A 20,000-nucleotide genomic window follows, 5' to 3' on the forward strand; every position below is an offset into this window, starting at 1 on the left:
TTACTTTGATTTTTTTTAAGGTAAATAAAGTATGAAAATGTTTTGAGTGCACTGTTCTCCCTATCTCTCCTTGACACAGTCCCTCGGCCTGTTTCCGCAAAGTGAAGATTAAAGGCACAGTGCAGCTCACAGCCTTCGTTTTGCGTTTTTGTTGCAGCTGAGTGCATTTACAGTTAAAAAATCCTCCTATGGTAGTAAAACAAACCCAAAACTACCCAACGACGACATCTGTGAAGCTCGACAGTTTCTTGTTCACGCAAGTGCATAAATTAACCTAGTTATTACGTGGTGTTTGGTCGGAGTTCGATTCAACTGAGTGATTCCGGCCTCCATTTTGTTTTACACAAACTCATGATGACGTCTGAAATAGTTTGCTAGTGACGTGTCTTTTCAGTTGTGCATGATGTGCATGTGGTGATCTACCTGATCTAAATTTAGATCCAAAAATAGGCCAAGACCAGCCGGGTCCGAGTACGAAATTAATTCGTAAAAAAATCGCAGTTCTTGACTCTTTGGGTGCAAGTCAATGAAACTTGGTAGTTCTTCTAACGGATAGCTGCCTGAGGTATGACTAAAAGCCCCAGGGGCTCCGTGCACATGGATTTGACAAGTTCAGTACCTTTAAGGGGAAAACCTTAGAAATAAAAATCTGAATCAAACGAGGCGGAGCTGAGCAGCAAAGCGCTATGAATGCTTCCTTAATTGTCAGTTGTGAGAAAATGTCCTGCGTTCACCTAAAAAGAATGACATGTTTTATTCTGCCCCCCGTAGGTCCTGCGGTGCCTTACATGATCGTCAACGGATTTTACAACACACATTACTATCAGAGGTGCGTCGTTCAAATATGTGTGTGTGTGTGTGTGTGTGTGTGTGTGTGTGCGTTGCGTGAGTGCGTGAGTGCGTGTGTGTGCGTGCGTGTGTGTGTTTGAGTGTGTGTGTGTGTGTGTGTGTGTGTGTGTGTGTGTTTGTGTGTTTGTGTGTGTGCGTATATGTGTATGTGTGGGTGTGTGTGTGTTTGTGTGCATGTTCTTTCTTTATTTGGTGTTTAACGTCGTTTTCAACCACGAAGGTTATATCGCGACGAGGGAAAGGGGGGAGATGGGATAGGGGAAAGGGGGGAGATGGGATAGAGCCACTTGTTAAGTGTTTCTTGTTCACAAAAGCACTAATCAAAAAATTGCTCCAGGGGCTTGCAACGTAGTACAATATATGACCTTACTGGGAGAATGCAAGTTTCCAGTACAAAAGACTAAACATTTCTTACATACTGCTTGACTAAAATCTTTACAAACATTGACTATATTCTATACAAGAACCACTTAAAGGCACAGTAAGCCTCCCGTAAACCATCACAGAGCTCCCCGAGCGTCTAAATACAGTACAAGCATACTTCCATTTGAACGCTCACCGAACGGGAACATCCTGGCTGCTTTCTGTCGAGCGTGAGACATTTTCCAAGAATTTATTTTCGTAGACTTGTTCCGTTAACAACAACGGCGCCTCGTTTTTGCGCTAGACCTAACTTTTAAAATCTAAATAATAAATTGACAGCTTGTTACACAAACATTCTTTAATCATAAAAGAATTCGTTTTTCATCAAGACAAGATCAGAACAATTCGAAGTTGTGAAAGTTTAAAAAAAGAAAAGCCCGGAAGCAGGGTCACGCAAGGGTCGTAGCAGACGACGGCCGGTTTATCAGTGCAAATCGCCGTTCCTCTCAACAGTCACAAGCTATCGCTCGAGTTCTTGTGAACCACAGCCGTTGTTTCGTGCATAAAAAAACGTGCTATTGTAGATAAGCTCACGTCGAGTCGCATTCAAATGACTAACTATGACGACTGCATTGTGAAAAGGGAAAACTGGATCACACGGGTTCACGATGGCTCAGGGGTAAGATAAACCACGCAAAAATAAATTCTTTGAAAATTGTTCGCTCTTTACGGAGGGCACCTAGGATGTTCTCAATTGGTGAGTGTTTAAATGAAAGGGTGTTTGTACTGTGTGTAAAAGCCTGACCGTATCTGTGATGGTTTACGGGAGGCTTACTCTGCCTTTAACAAGGGTAAAAGGAGAAACAGAATCCGTCAGTCGCCTCTTACGACATGCGGGGTGCAGAGAAATAAGGATGTGGAAAAGAAGACTTTTGGTAAGTGAAATAAAGGTGATGGATCCAGTCAGGTAGAAATAAGACAACAAGAAAAGAATTGGAAAACTGCAGGGAGTAGTAGGGAGAGTTTTCTTGGAAGGAAATATAGGTGACAGGACTGGTAAGGCAGAAATAAGACAAAAGAAGAGAAGTAAAGGGGTGGGGTAGCTCTGTTTAAACGCTCCCGCCGCGTGAAGGCGACCCCATGTGTGCATGTGTACGTGTGTGTGAGTGTATGTGTGTTTGTGTGTGTAAGTGTGCGTGCGTGCGTGCGTATTTGTTCACCAGTGAGTCATTTCAGCACTTTTGCCGACTCATACAGAGTGTCTTAGACCCCCCTCAACTGGCCCGAAGACACTAAATACCACCGACTGTGCTTGCCATCACTAAACAGAGAGAGAAACAGCTAGCCCTCTGTGCATGGCTCCGCATGCACGCTAGGAAGAATTGTTGGATATCAGTTCCAATCTCTGCTGGACTGGGGATCGAATCCGATGCAAGGTACAAGCTATTTTACATATTTGCCCTAGCATGATATGCCAGCCACTCCCGACTCGTGTTGTATATCTTACAATCCACCTGATATTTATGACTGCGTGATTTTGAAAGAAGTAAAACACCTCTCATCCATGATCCTGCTTGTGGGAAACGGAATCAAAGTCTTATAAGTCTTCGTGTATTAGAATCGCAGAACAAACAAGCTATGTCAGAAGACAGGATTCCGGCAGTTTGATAAGCATTTCAGCGAGCGGGTTCCAGGTAAAAAGTGAAGGTCTGAAGTTTGGAGGAGCAAACATTTTCTCATGATACGCGTTGTCCCTCTCCCTGTCTTTAATCTACGCTCTCCCCCGGCTCTCCCTCCTTCCCCCCTTCCTCAAACAAAAAATGAACAGGTACAGTTGTCATTTCAAATGCACCCATATAATTATTCGGTTCTCACACATATTTCCGCTTCAGCAGCATGAGTCATCCCGGCTCTCCCTTTAAAACGAGAAAGAAGTCCAGTGGTTAACAATGTCATTGTCACACCACCAGCTGAGTAACGACCTCATTAGGCAGCTGGACAGTAGGAAACGCCGTTGTCCGGCACAGGTAGGGGGGGGATTCGGAAAGAAAAGTTGTACCCGACAGCTCCGTCAGGATCTATGAGCCAGGTATCGAAATATGCGAGATGCAAAATATTCTCGAACACACCCTTGCTCGCAAACCATAACCCTTGCTTTCATAATGCAAAAGTCGAAGTGTACCATACAGGGAACGCCATATAGCTTGGTCTATGCTGTGTGTGCACGTATGAAACGCAAAGCTTGATTGGATGGTGTCATCGTTCAGAAATCAAACTTGAAGTTTGATTAGCTGGTGTCAAAGGTCGCCAAGAGAGAAACAGTCTTTCTCGCGCCTTTATTCCAACCGCGCTTAAATCCATCAAAATAACATGTTCTGGTTTAGATCGCAGCATGGACTTGTGCATGCACCGTAATTATTATATTATAGTTCCTAAATATCAGGGCTGATGAGTAACATTACATATGTATTCTTGTGATGAGAGATCTACCCTGAGACAAATCAATAGACTAAAACGGGAAGCGTTTCGACAATATCAACTGTAATCAAACGATGTGTTTAATCATTGGTGCTTTCAGGCCAACCTCCACCCTACCTCTTGCTAACTTTCACCATTGGACAGTGTAGTACGAATTAATTTAGTCAGTTTTTACCGGTTACATATTTTCACAATTCCAGCAAGAACGAGTTTGCTAAGTGCAGAAGCATGCATTGTTACAGTGTCAATGAGATTTTAACGTGCCTAATGAGCGTGAAGTGTGAACAAAGTTTTGCTAATTCGATTGAGTCATTCACGGCGATCTCGTCATGAAACAAACGTGAGGCAAAAATCAAGGCTGCAATTTGTACGCCCTGGGTGTTCGACACATTTAGAATCATGTTTTACACACACACACACACACACACACACACACACACACACACACACACACACACACACACACACACACACACACACACCCACGGATGTACGCACACACACACTGACACACATGTACACACACACATGTTCGCACGAACGTACGCACGCACAAACTTACTACCCAACCAAAATACATCCCCCCCCCCTCTCCCTACCCCTCCCCTTTTTTGAGCTGCCGTCTGGGTTAAAATCTCAACATTAAATCTGCCTGTAGGCGAGCCAACACCACAGGCAACAACACAAAGTTTACCTAAAAGGAATGCTGCATGTGCGCCAGCCTTTGAAGAAAGTTTTAAGTTAGCTTCGGAGATGCTTGTTGTTTGTTTGTTTGTTTTTGTTCTGCAGGTTCGGAATGTTTATTTGCTAGTCCCCAGTTTTTACCTGCAGGTGTGACACGGTGTTGGTGTGGGCGAGTTCAGGTGCACCGAGCCTAGCAACGCTGGGACAGCCGAGACTACGCAGCAAGTGAGAGAGCCTGACCGAGATTCTGACAGGCTGCTGGGAGAGAAAAGGTGTGTGTGGGAGGAGGACGCACGCACGCACACACGCACATACACACACACACACACGCGCGCGCGAGCGCGCAAGCACGCACACATGAATGAAAAAATAACAGAATAGTGAACATAAACAGACGGTGAATGAACGTAAAGAGATTTCATCGCAGGATAGGTAACACGCACTGAATGCAGGCGAGTGCACGCACCACACCGAGTTAATTAGGACAGATGGTGATCGAGGGCTTGTTAGGGTTTACGTTTCCAAGAATCAATCGTTCAATACGTGCGAACAAAGACGTAAACACCCGTGTGGACACACAGTCGCAATACTTCAGAGCTATTGCATGGATGCGTGTGTGCATGTGCGTGCACGCATGCACCTACGCACGCACGAACGCACAAACTCACACACGGAAGCACACACACACACACACACACACACACACACACACACACACATACATACACACACACGCACACACACACACACACACACACACACACACACACACACACACACACACACCTTCTGATACACACACACACACACACACCTTCTGATACACGACAAGGTAACAGACGTATATACCCAAAAGAAAGAAATCCTGCAGGTACAAAATATTAAAACAATGTAACAGAATTACCAACGAAAATGTAGAGAACGATTACAACTTTTAGGATCACGACCAAAAGCTACAGCTTTATGTTTAGTCTCAATATTCTCCATATGTATGGTACCAAGTAATTATTGAATGAAGCACTTTTTAAACTAACATAGACTGAGAAAAGACGATAATAAGGGTAGGTGCGCCGAAATAAGATAGGGAGAGAGAGAGACTGAGAACTCGTACTCGAGCTCGAAAACTTTACTACAGGATGATAGCGTTAGGTCCACATGGTCCTTTCTTACAGCTAGTCCTTGCAACAACACAAACATAAAACAAAGAACAAGAATAAAAACAAGCAAACAACCAAGTAAACTGCGTAAAAATGTGAACAGATAAACAAGCAAACAAACGGGGAAAAGTCAAAACTTATCAACAAGCAAACACTCTGAAGCAAAAAAAGATCAATACAACTAATACAAAATAAACGATAAAAAAAACCACACACACACACAACAACAACAAAAAATAAAAAATAAACATAAATAAAAATTAAAAGTAATCCGCAAGAGCAATGACTTGCAAAGAGAGAAAGAGAGAGACAGAGACAGAGACAGAGACAGAGACAGAGACAGAGAGACTAAGAGAGAGAGGGGGGGGGGGGGGGAGAGATAAAACGAAGAGCATAGAACAAACAGAACATCGAGTATTTGCTTTTAAGAGTACGCTCATCAAGCCTAGCTTGTTGTGCTCCATGTTCCTTATTTCATGTATGCAGCAATATTCTAATGACATTTACTGAATAAACTTGTTTTGAACAAACATCGAGTATATAGAAGGTAAGTGAGAAAAAGACTCAGAGAGAGAGAGAGAGAGAGAGTCATAGAGGGGGTCGGGGAGTGGAGGCCGGGAGGGGGGGGGGGGAACAGACTTAACAGAACAGACAGAATATCGGGCATAGTATAATTATAAAGTAAGTGAGAAAAAGACAGAAAGAGCACAATACCGTCAGAACAAGAGGGGTCGGGCGAGGGAGGAGGGGGGAAAGAGGCGGCACAGAACAGAGAATCAAGGGAGGGAAGGGGGTTTGAGCGGCCCGGGTTAGCAAGCCGCAGCGAAATGCACCGAATGACCCCAGGAGCCGGTTCGCCATTCAGGGGGCTGGCGTGCTATAAAGAGGGCGAGGGTAGAGGGAGGCTCCCGGAGACACAACACGCCTTCCATACTGTTCTCTTCTACTCGCTTCACTCACTCAGTCCTGCACTCACGGCGATCGAGACTCATCACGGGGATAATTACTACCACAGTTTGTGTGAACATACTAGTTCAGTTACAACTTGCGACTTTTGTGTTGATATAGGAAATATTGTGTTAGAAATTTACAGCGGTGACTCTTGAATCGAAAGTTATTGTGTTCGATTTTTTAAACAGTGACTTTGAATATTTGAAGGTTGTGCCACGGGTTATATACTTAATAACCAAAGGTTGTGTTACGAGATTTACAATAGTGACTTAATAACGAATGTTTGTGTGTCAGACTTACATCTGTCATCCATAAAACCAACAGTTCGATTTCACTTTGTGTGTACTTTTCACTGTGCATAGTGACTTTTGAACACTTTGGAGAACTTCTGAAGATTTTTGCACAAGTCATCCGAAGATAACAGTTAGATTTCCTTGTGGTCTTTTTTGGGTACCTTTTGAAACTTTGAAGATCTGGTGACAACCATTAATACTGCACGTGTTGTTGTTGCCGGGACATCTACAATAACAAGGAAGTGTTGAAAAAAAGACAGGAGACAAAAAAGGTCAACAGGGAAGTGAAATAGCAGTTTCTCAGTCTGTTGACGGCAAGAGCATAAAACTGCGATATCCAAACAATATAAAAAGCGGAGACTGAACTTTTTATTGAACACCTGGACTACTTGCATCATCGGAAACCACAGATGTGTCACACCTGCTACAAAACGTTACATCATTGAACCACGGATATACACAGCCTACTTTTGGAGGATCAAGGCCAAGCCATACATTTCTGCTGAAAACAAACAGAAAATCGACTCGGCGATGGAACTGATTCATTTGATACACAGTCATTTACAGTGACTAAAGTTGCAAAGTTAGTTGTGAAATCGTATGCTTCACAACAGTTAATGTACATTTTGTGACGCGGTTGACATTCATGCTCCATTAGCTGTGACAAAAACTGTATTCCTTTTGAGCAGTGTCGAAAGTATATTTGTGTATGCACAAATAAAAGGAAAACTACGGAACAATCACATTCTTTTCAAAACAAATAGTAGTGAATTCGTCTGTTTTTCTTTTTTCGGCCGAGGACTTTTTTTCAAGCCACATAAACTTGCCTTCATAGCAGCTCCATCAGCTGGAACGAGGAAAGGGACTTCCTACACGACTCAAAAAATGTCAACACTTTTGACAAACGGACAAACAGCGCTGCGTGTTTGCGGACATTAAATAAAACAAATGTAAAACGCGCCTGACAAATGCGAACCATCCCGTTTGAACTACGCACTCAGCGGCCCAACACCCCACACTTCAACTGACAATCGGATTGGTGCGAAAAAGGTGAGAAATCGATTTTCTTTTCTTTTTGGGTTTGCAAATATCAAAGGTTAAACCGATTTGTCGTATCTTTTGATGTCAAGTGGCAAGGCCCAGGTGTGTACCTGAATGCCAGCAGTGGTATCGAGCGGCGTACGCGTGTCAGAAAGGTGGCTGAAAGTGACAACATGCACGGAATACCCTCGGACAATAGTTCGATACTTCTGCTGTATGGAACAATCGTATTAAAGGTAACATCTTGCAAGCTTTGGCGCACACAAGAAAGTATCGACGTAAATAACATCAAACGTGACATTGCGGCTGAGGCGTCATTCCGTACAAACGGCTTGTCGGCATCCTCCACCCTCCACCCTCTCCCTCCCCTTCCCCTCCCCTCTCTCTCTCTCACTCCCCTTCCCCTCCCCTCTCTCTCTCTCTCACTCCCCTTCCCCTCCCCTCTCTCTCTCTCTCTCACTCCCCTTCCCCTCCCCCCTCTCTCTCTCACTCCCCTTCCCCTCCCCTCTCTCTCTCTCTCTCTCACTCCTATAAGCATTTGCGCATATTGTCGGCAGTACACGGGTCGGAGAATTTGCCTTAAACCTTGTCTTTTTGTTATACAGTTCTCAATGAGTTCAGGTTCTCTCTGTCTCTCTGTCTCTGTCTGTCTGTCTGTCTGTCTCTTTCTCTCTCTCTCTCTCTCTCTCTCTCTCTCTCTCTCTTTCTCTCGATCTCTCTATCTCGCCCTCTCTCTCTCCCTCTCTCTCTCTCTCTCTCTCTCTCTCTCTCTCTCTCTCTCTCTCTCTTTCTCTCTCAGTCCCTTACCTTTTTTTGCCTTTTTCTAATAGCCTCTTATGATTCGACAAGTGTGTTATCAAGACGGTAAGTGTTGATTCAAAATAGGATACAAGAAAGTTCAATTCAGATGGAAAACAAAAGATTATAACGAAAAAGCAGCGTTAATTTCTGGAGCCAAACAAAAAGACATTACAGCAGCGTTTGCTCGCTTTACTTTGATCTCGCCGAAACGAGCAAAACACGCTAATAGTATGCAAATTATGCATCGATTAACGGAGGATTATGCACCTTCATATTTTGCAGCGCCGTTTCATCACACCTCTGTGCAAAGAGCACAGGAGGTTGCTCTTGAATCTTCATTAGCTTACGTTTCCTTTTTACCTGGAAAATAAAGCACCCCCCAATAATACTGATGCAAAAGATAATAAAAACAAAAGAACAGCGATGGTTTAAACATCCACGTCTTGATTTTATGTGTAGCTTTAACAAATCCTGAGGTGCGTTTTTTTCCTCACCTTGAGCAACAGAATGGCATGCCATACTTCAAAAAGTGATTTTCTCCACCACCCCCTCTCTCTCTCCCTCTCTCTCCCTCTCTACCACCATCGTGTAAAAAAACCTAGTACCAGCATGAACGTTGCGTGCTAGTATGCAAAGGGGAATCTATAAAATTCAACTTTTTATATCTTGAAACAGAAGAGTAAAGTTTTGTAGTCGAAATGAGCATCAAAGCCATGTGCACGCGTACATCGTTTTCAAGCTCTCGGTATTTTAGTCCATACTAAATTTTTGAAAGGGCAAACGTTATCCACACCGTCAGCAAGCAAAACAAGTAATACGGCGTTATTACAAACAATGTCCCTTCTACATCAGGGCAGCCAATCATAATAGTAATAATCACAGGTCTTTACAATACATTTTACACAACTGTTTCCTCTTTTTTATAGTAGAATTTTTTTTTTACTCTCAGTTTAGAGTGCTTCGTGATTTCTGAACGTCATAATAGTGATAATCACAGGTACGTCTTTGCAATACTTTTTACACAACTGTTTCTTCTTTTTCATAGTAAAAAATGTTTTACTCTCAGTTTATAGAGCGCTTCATGATTTCTAGACGTCATCGTCCAACCGTACATTAAAAAAAGGTCACGTATGCTTGTATGTATACTACAAAAATAGCAACTTTTTTTTAGTTTGAAAGGTACCCTTAATCACTGTCCGAAATTATAATTAGTTCCGCTGCCTATAATTAGGATGTCAGGAGGCGATATAAATGCAACATCACATATGAACGTACTCGTCGGTACAAGGGTTTAACGAGTCGTGACGAATTTGCAAGACCATAGTAGAGCCAGAATGTCGCGCTATTTTATGAATGCAATGTCAACCATCACAGAAGATGAGTGTAGGTTAAATAAACATCTAAAGAATATTGGCTGGGGTTGACAATTTGTTTATATAGAGCAGTATGCCAGGTATTTCTGTTTGCTTTCAGCGCTTTAGTCTCGAGCATAGATAATACCGAACATCCGAATGTAGGTTAAAGCCTATCGTAACTGACTTGCTTACATCCTATCTGTGACGCTGTCCGCTTTTTATGTTCGTATGGTGTTAGGAGACATTGCAGAATTTTAACTTACGTCAAACAAACAAAAATGGAATCCAAGCGGCTTTATCAAGAAGATAAAAAAAACGTGTCCTCTTTATGTTCCGTTCAAATTCCTTTATTTTCTTTCTTTGTTTGTTTCTTTTTTTCTTTGTTTCTTTCTTTCTTTCTTCCTGGCTTTTCTGGCTTTTCTTTCTTTCTTTCTGTCTGCATTCCTTTCTTACGCCCTTGCTTGTTTTTTTTGTGGTTTTTTTACAGTGCCACATCAGTCTTGAGTACTGACATGAACAGTTATAAAAACAAAAACAGAAACTGTTTGAAAGCAAAGAGAATGTTAATCACTTCTTCTGTTGTAACTTCTTCGAACCGAAGCGATTGATTAAGAAAAATAACGAAGCAAAGATCACATGCATGGTCATCAAAAAGGGATTTTTTTTTAAAAGCAAGAAATGAGACAAAATGAAGAAATATGTCATCGATGTAATGATAAAAAAAAAGCTTAGGGAAGTAAGCACTCAAAGTACTTATGGACAATAAAATAAGAGATAGCGGAACGAGTCTCCTGCATGGCACCAAATACTATACGAAACAGTAACAGAACATGCAAATGTCATCATTTTACCGCTGTAGGATTGTCGTTTGCTCGCTTCAGAAGATGAATGGGGGGTTGCATCATCAAAGGCTGGCCGCTAACCTTGTACGCGATTGGACGACGAAAGGTTTGATTGTTTGCTGTAGTGCTGGCCAACAGGAGTCGAGCGAAAGCGTGAGATGAAAGCGCAAAACAATCGAAGTCCTTGAGCGGTGTAAATTTGCACTCAAACTGAAGCTCCTTTTCATCCCCCGCGAGCCGCACATCTTGTTTTAGCAGTCATTCAGCTAAAACTGTGCATTCTGTTTGTGGTGTATCTATTCAATACATGTACGTTCCCTTGTGTCTTAGCACGGTTTTTGTCGCATCTTAGCGACAGATGAATACTGAATAAATTGTATTTGACTAGGCTGTGCTAACATCAAAATGAAACGTTTGTATTAAAGTGACGCTTCCTGTATTCCTTCCTTCGTCATTCAATCAAGAAAGCGAGAACACGATAAACAAGGAAGGAAAGTTGGGGGTTTCAAATTACTTGAGTAGCTCATTATATTTTATGTTTCTATCATCGTTGTATGTAGCTTCTGTGTCTGACGATACCCTCATATAACACAAAAATGTTCGAGGGTTACTTAAAACAGGCCGCCAAACACGTTTTAAAAAGAAGTTACAACAGATTACAGGTGATTAACATTCTCTTTGCTTTCAAACAATTTATGTTTTTGCTGCAGGTACACTTTATGGGCTCCTACCCAACTGCACACCTGTAAACTTAATTTGGGTTCCGCCGCAGTACGTGCGAGCGCGCGCTTGTGTGTGTGTGTGTGTGTGTGTGTGTGTGTGTGTGTGTGTGTGAACATACATGCATGCGCCTCACCGTATGTATGTGACTTTGTCTGTCTGTATGACTGTCTGTCTGTCCTTCTTTCGGATCTGTGAATGTGCGTGTCGCAGTGTCTCCGTAAATGTGCAATTTCTAATTAATATGTTTCCTGTTTTATTTTTCTTACAGGCAACAAGCGACTTAACTCAAACCCTCTCAATCACTACTCTCCTCATTTCAACACACAATTCTCACCATGCCGCAGTTTTTAGAACTCAAAGACAAGTTCGGCAACAACCTGTACTTCGGAAACGGCGGTGACGTCAGATTCGCAGCTACGCCCCTCATCTCTGATTTCAGACAACAGCTGAAAGACGTCAGACAGCTCGAACTCAGGACGGATGACGTCATAGTGGTTGGATATCCCAAGTCTGGTTAGTGTTGCTTGTTTCTTTTAGTTTTTGAATTGATTGTGTACTTTTACTCCAACCTACCCTGATCTCAAAACCCTCTGTACTCATTTATCAACTTTAATTGTTAATAAGGTTGTTCACTGATGATACTCCCCTTCCTCTTCCGAGTCATGGATGACGTCATGATCATCGTCGCCAACAGTCATCGTCATCGCATTTGTGATTGTGGATCATGTCATTGTTTGTCCGCTTGTTTTCTTTTCTTCTAACACAATGAACACATTTTTTATTTGTGAATATGTACGACATTCGACTTCTGCATGGATACCAACATTTCCTTTGACAAAGTCAAAGTATTCTGTGGCAGCTAAGCACACTTGCATATATACACTTTATTAGCACACACAAATATTGTAAAATGTTTCGTTCCTCAAATAAAACATTAATTCTTTTGACATTTCATTGAAACTGTCAATGCCATGAAAGGCACTTATTTTTTTCTATTTGGCAACATGTTCGAATCAAATATGTCTTTTACTGGGGTCACGTGACCGTCGCTCAAATAAGGCTACCCCTATAGTGAACCTGACAAAAACGTAAAGTACCTTAATCAAATAAACATAACTTAAAAAATGCATTTCAACGAAGGCTCGAAGTTTTGAGGAGTTCAGTGACATGATTAAATCTTTTGAAAACAAGACAAAAACAAGTCGCGTAAGGCGAAATTACTACATTTAGTCAAGCTGTGGAACTCACAGAATGAAACTGAACGTAGTCCGCCGCTAGTGCAAAAGGCAGTGAAAGTGACGAGCCTGTTTGGCGCGGCAGCGGTTGCGAAGTGCTTCATAGCACGCTTTACGGTACCTCTCTTCGTTTTGACTTTCTGAGCGTGTTTTTAATCCAAACATATCATATCTATATGTTTTTGGAATCAGCAACCCACAAGGAATAAGTTGCAATTGTTTTTGAAACGATTTCGGAAAATTTAATTTTAATCATAATTTTTATATTTTTAATTTTCAGAGCTTGTTTTTAATCCAAATATAACATATTTATATGTTTTTGGAATTATAAAATGATGAAGAATAAGATGAACGTAAATTTCGATCGTTTTATAATTTTTTAAAATTTTTTACAATTTTCCGATTTTTAATGACCAAAGTCATTAATTAATTTTTAAGCCACCAAACTGAAATGCAATACCGAAGTCCGGCCTTTGTCGAAGATTGCTTGGCCAAACTTTCAGTCAATTTGATGGAAAAATGAGGGTGTGACAGTGCCGCCTCAACTTTTACAAAAAGCCGGATATGACGTCATCAAAGACATTTATCGAAGAAAAGAAAAAAAACGTCCGGGGATATCATTTCCAGGAACTCTCATGTCAAATTTCATAAAGATCGGTCCAGTAGTTTAGTCTGAATCGCTCTACACACACACACACACAGACAGACAGACACACACACACACACACACATACACCACGACCCTCGTCTCGATTCCCCCTCTATGTTAAAACATTTAGTCAAAACTTGACTAAATGTAAAAACGATGTAATTGATGATATTACTTTCTATCCCCCACTGCACTATGCAGAAGCTGACTATTTCTTCAACAAGCACAGGAATGCCGATCCGTAGAAAATGCCTCTTAGGCCATGAATGCGATGCGGTTTTTTGTATTCAAGCACACACTTGTTACATGTATTTAATATTACCCCCCTTGTTTGCTCTCTAGCGTTTTGCTATTCGGGTTTCCGCCGTGCGAGGAAAATCGCGTATTTGCATGCACTTTCTTTGAGGGTTTTCAATACAGACCAGTTTCATACCCTGTTTGAAAAACACTCATGGTTACCGTCTGCAAAATCAGAGCGCGTTTTCGAAGGGTGAAGCTAATGTCACGTACACATTCCACTCGGGTTCCGGCAGAAAAGTATAGTACGTGATCTTCGCCTTTATGTTCCGGATTATGCACTTTTGATACGATTGGCTTTAGATAGTTTCTTATTGTTCTGGGAGCACGTTTGATCATAGTGTTAGCGTTTGTTTGACCTTCTCCTTACCAGACAGCCTCGGGCATACAAAAGAACAGTTATAATGACTTTATAAAGTTATCATGCATTTTACCCAAAGCATCAAAGTACACAACAACATAACACTTTATAAAAGTTGATCTTCAGGAAATAATTGTTAAAGTTCTTGGGATAGTTCTTCTTCTTCTTCTTCTTCTTAGACGTCTTGCCTTATTCACTGTATTACTATTTCGTCGTCTTCCCCTCTTACTGATTTCCTTCGTTTCCCTTTCCAATCATTCTTCGTTTTGTTCCTCCCATGTCTCCACTACAGACCCGTCGGCTTCTCTTCTAATAGTTCCTTGTTCCCCCTCTCCTCATTTACCCCTCCCTCGTCTTACTTCCTGTCTTTACTGTTATTACTTGTGTCTAAATAAAACAAAAACTCATCTTTGATTCTTCCTTAAACATTATTCTGCGACATGTTTTCGGATTTCATAGCATTTGGCAAATCGCAGTTTGCAATAGTCACTCAATCAACGTTCAATCTTATCAACTCAGCATAAACCTGAATAATTTCATCATTTGTTTTACTAACCAGGTTATCATGGAGCAGACAGTTCTGCAAAAGAAAGTTTCAGAATACCTGCATTATTCTTTTATTTTATTTCATTCCCCAGGTAATCACTGGCACCAGCAGATCATCCGTATGCTGCAGCAGAACAGCACAGAGTACCATCCCAACACCTTCACCACTGAAGTGCTGGAATACATCCCCCAGTCCTACAGACCCCCAGTCACAGGGCCCAGAGTCTTCTTTTCTCACCTGTGCTTCAGACACCTGCCTCTACAGGTAATGCACGTACTGCTCGTTTGTAGAAACGGTATTAGCCAATGTATCCCCAATGCATGGACAGTTACTCCGTCAATTAAAAACTTGAAAAAAATCATTGCAAAGTAAAATCTGCGAGTTATCCAAAATTATAAGTGCTCAAACATCGCAGGAATTAAGCTAGTGGAAATGGAAACATATAGAATGGCGTACTCTATAGCAGGCGGTATTGAGCGCTCGGGGGGAGGGGGGGGGAGGGATGGGTGAGGGAGGGTGAGAGGGGGGGGGGTTAAGGTGATTATAAAGCTCGTGCTTTATGATTGCGTAAGACAAACCTTCAGGAAATGTTGGACTGCTTTGCCACACACAAAAAGACAATCAAGATACGCGCCCTCAAAGGTATGTCCATGACCTAATGACCGCTGTAGGTACAAGACAAGCTGTCTAACCAACCTAGCCGTATTTCAAAACAATCAAGATACGCGCCCCCATAAATGATAAAGGTATTTCCATGACCTAATGATCGCTATAGGTGCAAGCTATCTACCCAGCCCAGCTGTGCTTTAATCAAAATCAAATAACTCTGTGTGACATATTTCAGATCAAGAAGAAGAAGAAAAGAACAAGAACACGAATTTGATACGACATAGAGCATAAAAGCCAATTGATAAATGGCGGATTAAATTCTTGTTCTTGTTCTCGTTCTTGTTCTTCTTCATCTTCTGAACTATTTAACCTGAACTGCCTGTATTTCAATACAAAGAGTATTTAGACAATCAAGAGCAAAGAAATCAGTGTGAGATATATTTGTCTTTTGCTTCACAGGTGCTGGAGAAGAAGGTGAAGGTCGTGCACTTGACGCGGAACCCCAAGGACACCTTCGTGTCCATGTACGCCCAGCTGAGCGAGATGAAGAACGAGATGGGCTACTCAGGCACGTGGGACCAGTTCTTCCAGGTCATGCTCGAGTGGGGATGTAAGTATTGACAAAGACACCTGTACAGGTTATTTCAATGTGTGGGATCGAGGCAGGGGGAGGGGGGGGGTTAGTAGATTAGGGTGCGAGTCATTCACAAGATGCTTGTCAGATGAAGAACGAGACGGGGTATTTAGGCAGAAGTTTAAGTGTAAGGTGAAGGCAGAAAATGACTTACGATGAAGAAGCATCTATGAATCTTCCGTCAATGTATGGCCAGACATGTAAAGGAAGTCTCAAACCCTTAAGTGAGCATTTGATTGGTTCAGCTTGTGTGCATGTGACACACTTTCAGTTAAGCAAACTACATGTTGACAATGTGTATACATATGTGTACCTTAAATTGGTTTCAGTTTGGCATGGTAACTACTTTGACCATCTGCTGGACTGGGAGAGAGAGATCGAAGCTCACCCCAACCACGCCATCTTCGTGTCCAACTTCGAAGATATGAAGCGGGTAAGTGACTCGATCAGACGTAAACAAAAACGTATTCTTACGTGTATGCCTAAATTATCTGGTTACGCACGCTTGAAAACGTTAAGTTAAGGACAGGTTGAACGACAAGGCACAATGACTTAAAACTATTCGTTTGAAATAAAGATCAGTTGGTACATTTTGAAAACTATTTACGAATAACGTGTATGCCCCATTGTAAAGCAACACACTGACACGTTTAATTTAGTTTGGAGAGTCGTCTCCTTGTCGTGGTTGTCGCCCTTCTTCAGAATCGGTAAACCGTTATACATTACGGAGATTTAAGAAACGAAACGTTGGGACGTTTCGTTTTGAAGTTGTGGTAAACGTCATTATTTCGGGGGTCTCTCGCTGGAAAGGTGAAGGTCAACTGAAACGGAACGTGGAACGTCAAAACGCAGTCACGTTTTCCACCCCCAAAAAACGAACAATATTTCGTCAACTTTTGTGAGTATTTTTGCACACTAACAGTTTTATTTGTTGGCCATTTTATGCATTGCGAGATTCATCAACCCTTTCACAGTCTTTCAGCGCTGAGAATGTGTTCATTGGAGGTAGACAACTGTTGTGAACTGAAATATTTTGAAGGGTGCTGATCCTGGTACATTTATCCAACTTCATGGTGAGAAAGCAAATGGCGAAGCAGAAGTAGGTCATCGCATCGAATTTTTATTCTGGCTTCGTATGTGATCAGGTGCATGAATTGAAAAATGTGAAGCTCTTGTGCGTGCAATGCGAGTATGTCAATCCTTTATTGACTCGTGGAGTTGAAATTATGCCATGCCCAGTCAGCGGATCATATCCTGCCATGCCCGGCCTTTCATTCCGAAACGAAACGTGAATACATCTAAATCTTGTCTGCGGCCTATGCCGTCTCGTTACACGTTCCGTTTCGCGGGGTGACTCATTCACCAAACGAAACGAGCTGCAAAACGAAACGTGCTGTTTCTTAAATCTCCGTATTGTTTCGTCATGACCCATAACCAACACAATAAAACGAAAATGCGATGTGGTGCCAAAAGAAAAATTTCCATGTTTATGTAAATTGAAAATGGACATTAAAAGTTTTCTTATCTTATCTTATCTTATTTTTGTAAAAGCAAAAGCAATGCAAAGTAATCTTGTGAGTACTTTTTCTTCTTGTTTAGCAAGTAGTTCTAAAGTATATTTTGGCCCATCTGCATCATTTTTGCACATTCAGTCGGACAACATATTATTGTGCATTCATGTTTTCGTAAAGAAAACATTTTATATTTCTCAAAACAATGAATTGGTTGTTCACAGAACTTACAATTTTGTAGAAGAGGCAGATCCTAAGACAATATATGCAAATTACTGTTTTAAACTTGCTTCAATGGAAGACCTGTTCTAACCCAGCCACTTGCCTCGCCTTTCAGGACCCACTAGGTCAGATCGAGAAGCTGAACAAGTTCCTCGGGCTGGAGCGTTCTCATCAGATGTGCCAAGACATCGCGGATGCCTGCAATATCAGCGTGATGAGGGAGAAGGAGGAGGAGCAGGTGCGAGCCCTCAAGCAGGTGTACAAGGCTGATGCTGTTGGCATCTACAGGAAAGGTAGGCTTGTCGGGGATTTATTCAGCACCTGTGTGAATGCATGTTTAAGTTTTGGTAGAGTTTCAGTCCAGTGTCCTCTTTTCGTATCACTGATTTGGGTCAGTGTAAAAATTGGACAACTTCACTACCCGCTCAGGCTCTCTCTCTCTCTCTCTCTCTCTCTCTCTCTCTCTCTCTCTCTCTCTCTCTCTCTCTCTCTCTCTCTCTCTCTCTCTCTCTCTCTCTCTCTCTCTCTCTCCCCCTCTCTCTCTCTCTCTCTCTCTCTCTCTCTCTCTTCTCTCTCTCTCTCTCTCTCTCTCTTTTATCAAATATAATTCTTTTCAACATCTCTGCAACTCGTAAGAGATGCTAACATCAATTACTCCTGATTGTGTCAGTTTACCCTATCGGTCAAATTCATTTTCCCAATAGAACCAAATACGTTATCCAAAACCTCTCTTACAAAAACATGTTTTTGAAAATAAAATCTTACGATGATGTTTTTGTCTTGCAACAGGTGAAATCGGCGACTGGAAAAACTGGTTCTCGCCAGAACAAAATGAGCAGTTTGACGAAGTCTACCGAAAGCGAATGGCGGAGAGCAAGAGCACGTTTGTCTTCGAGTGACGTTCACACACCAACCTGTGACATTTTACGTCACTTTCTGTGACGTTTCACGCCACTTCCTATGACGTTTATTACATTTCTGTGTGCCGTTGACAATTGTGTTGGGGTTTCAACTACACATCCATGGAAATGAACAGAAAATGAACAAACAGCTGATGCTGGCAGAGGTTTGCCTGAAATACGGTGACAGTTCGTCAACCTTGGTGTGCGTTCAAGGATGGAATAGAGGACTGAGCGGTGAAAGAATGCTGTGACACTTTGACGATCCATAATTCAACTTTGTGTAGAGACATGGTGATTTTGATGAAATCCAGGAAAAACTACATGCTGTGATGCACGATGACCAAAAACAGTATTTCTGTATAGATCGAAACTGAACGCGCATTTCCTTTTTTCCCCAATGATTGGCTTAACTGCTCTGTTCCGATTGCTGTACAGTATAATCCGCCATTGAGATTGTCCGGTTATTTCACTTAGCTTTTGCTTTCTTTGAAATCCAAAAAAAATCGGAATGAAAGAAATAGGAATAGAAATTGCACCTCAGATGAATAGAATTTTTTTTAATTTTGCTGTCATATGTGCAATCACAGTTGTACTGCTCTGCACTCGTTCACATTTGCTTCTCTGTTTGTTTTTTTTTGGTTTTTTTTTTTTTTTTTTTTTTTTGCATTCGCTTCACTGCGCCATACGGCTGATAAAAAAACAGCCACAAAAACTACCTCAGTGAACATTTCAAATGGCAAATACGTGTACAAAAGAAACCGTGCTTGCTAGCTGGTATTGTCAAAGCTTAAGTTCCTCAGAACCCTGGTTCCAGTTGGAAACATGTTTCTGCGGCGTAAGTTAAGTAATGAATGTCGGTTGGTGGACCTTTGGGTAATTCCTGACACAAAGAAGACTCAACCTGTTACGTCTGCAAAATGAAGAAGTGTTTCTCAACCCTTTGACAGGACCCGTGGCTTTCACTTATTATGGTATGTCGATGCTCTTAGGACTTGGAATCCGCTGAGTTTTACATGCAAACCAAGAGGCAGATCTTGGCTTGCAAAGTCCCGGTTGGCGAGATTTGGTGCGTGACACTCTGAGCTGGCAGAAAGTACGAAAAACACATCTCATGCGTCCCTTTTATTTAAGTGGAGATGCAGGGGTCCAGCAAGAAAACCACAACACGTTTCTCATTCGCAACACAAAATAAATCATAAGTTTAAGCTCTGCGGGTTAAGTATATGACGTGACATTTAAACGATGGAATCAATTCAAATGCGCCGTTTACATGGAACCGCATGTTACGGTTCAAGGCATGTCCTGTTACGAACTTGAAATCGTTGAGAACGTTCAGTGAACAAACATAGCTCATCGGGTAGTTAAGTTTCTGTCAACACTTTGTTTTAAGATTCGTATAAAGTCGCAGAAGTCGTATTAGTGGAAGTAAACGGATGGTGTCTGTGACGCATGTTTTGGTGTAATCTGCACTACTTAAAGTGTACCTATTCTACCGT

At 41.8% G+C, this 20,000-nt stretch overlaps 2 protein-coding genes across 2 annotated transcripts in view; one reads left to right on the forward strand and one right to left on the reverse strand.

The window, feature by feature from the left end:
- The window catches only part of LOC138967071 (uncharacterized), a 438,331-nt gene that overhangs the window by 239,337 nt on the left and 178,994 nt on the right, over positions 1-20,000 (reverse strand). The gene's annotated exons all lie outside the window — the stretch shown is intronic.
- The window catches only part of LOC138966905 (sulfotransferase 1C4-like), a 15,254-nt gene continuing 1,665 nt past the window's right edge, over positions 6,412-20,000 (forward strand). The window contains exons 1-7 of the mRNA XM_070339299.1: positions 6,412-7,825; positions 11,806-12,050; positions 14,718-14,890; positions 15,695-15,845; positions 16,199-16,302; positions 17,718-17,895; positions 18,392-20,000. The exon at positions 18,392-20,000 is cut by the window's right edge and continues 1,665 nt beyond it. Of these exons, the coding sequence (XP_070195400.1) occupies positions 11,873-12,050; positions 14,718-14,890; positions 15,695-15,845; positions 16,199-16,302; positions 17,718-17,895; positions 18,392-18,501 (894 nt within the window). The 5' untranslated portion in view covers positions 6,412-7,825; positions 11,806-11,872 and the 3' untranslated portion in view covers positions 18,502-20,000. The remainder of the gene's footprint in view (positions 7,826-11,805; positions 12,051-14,717; positions 14,891-15,694; positions 15,846-16,198; positions 16,303-17,717; positions 17,896-18,391) is intronic.

Source organism: Littorina saxatilis, linkage group LG1 (assembly GCF_037325665.1).
Source record: "Littorina saxatilis isolate snail1 linkage group LG1, US_GU_Lsax_2.0, whole genome shotgun sequence".
Lineage (NCBI taxonomy): Eukaryota > Metazoa > Mollusca > Gastropoda > Littorinimorpha > Littorinidae > Littorina > Littorina saxatilis.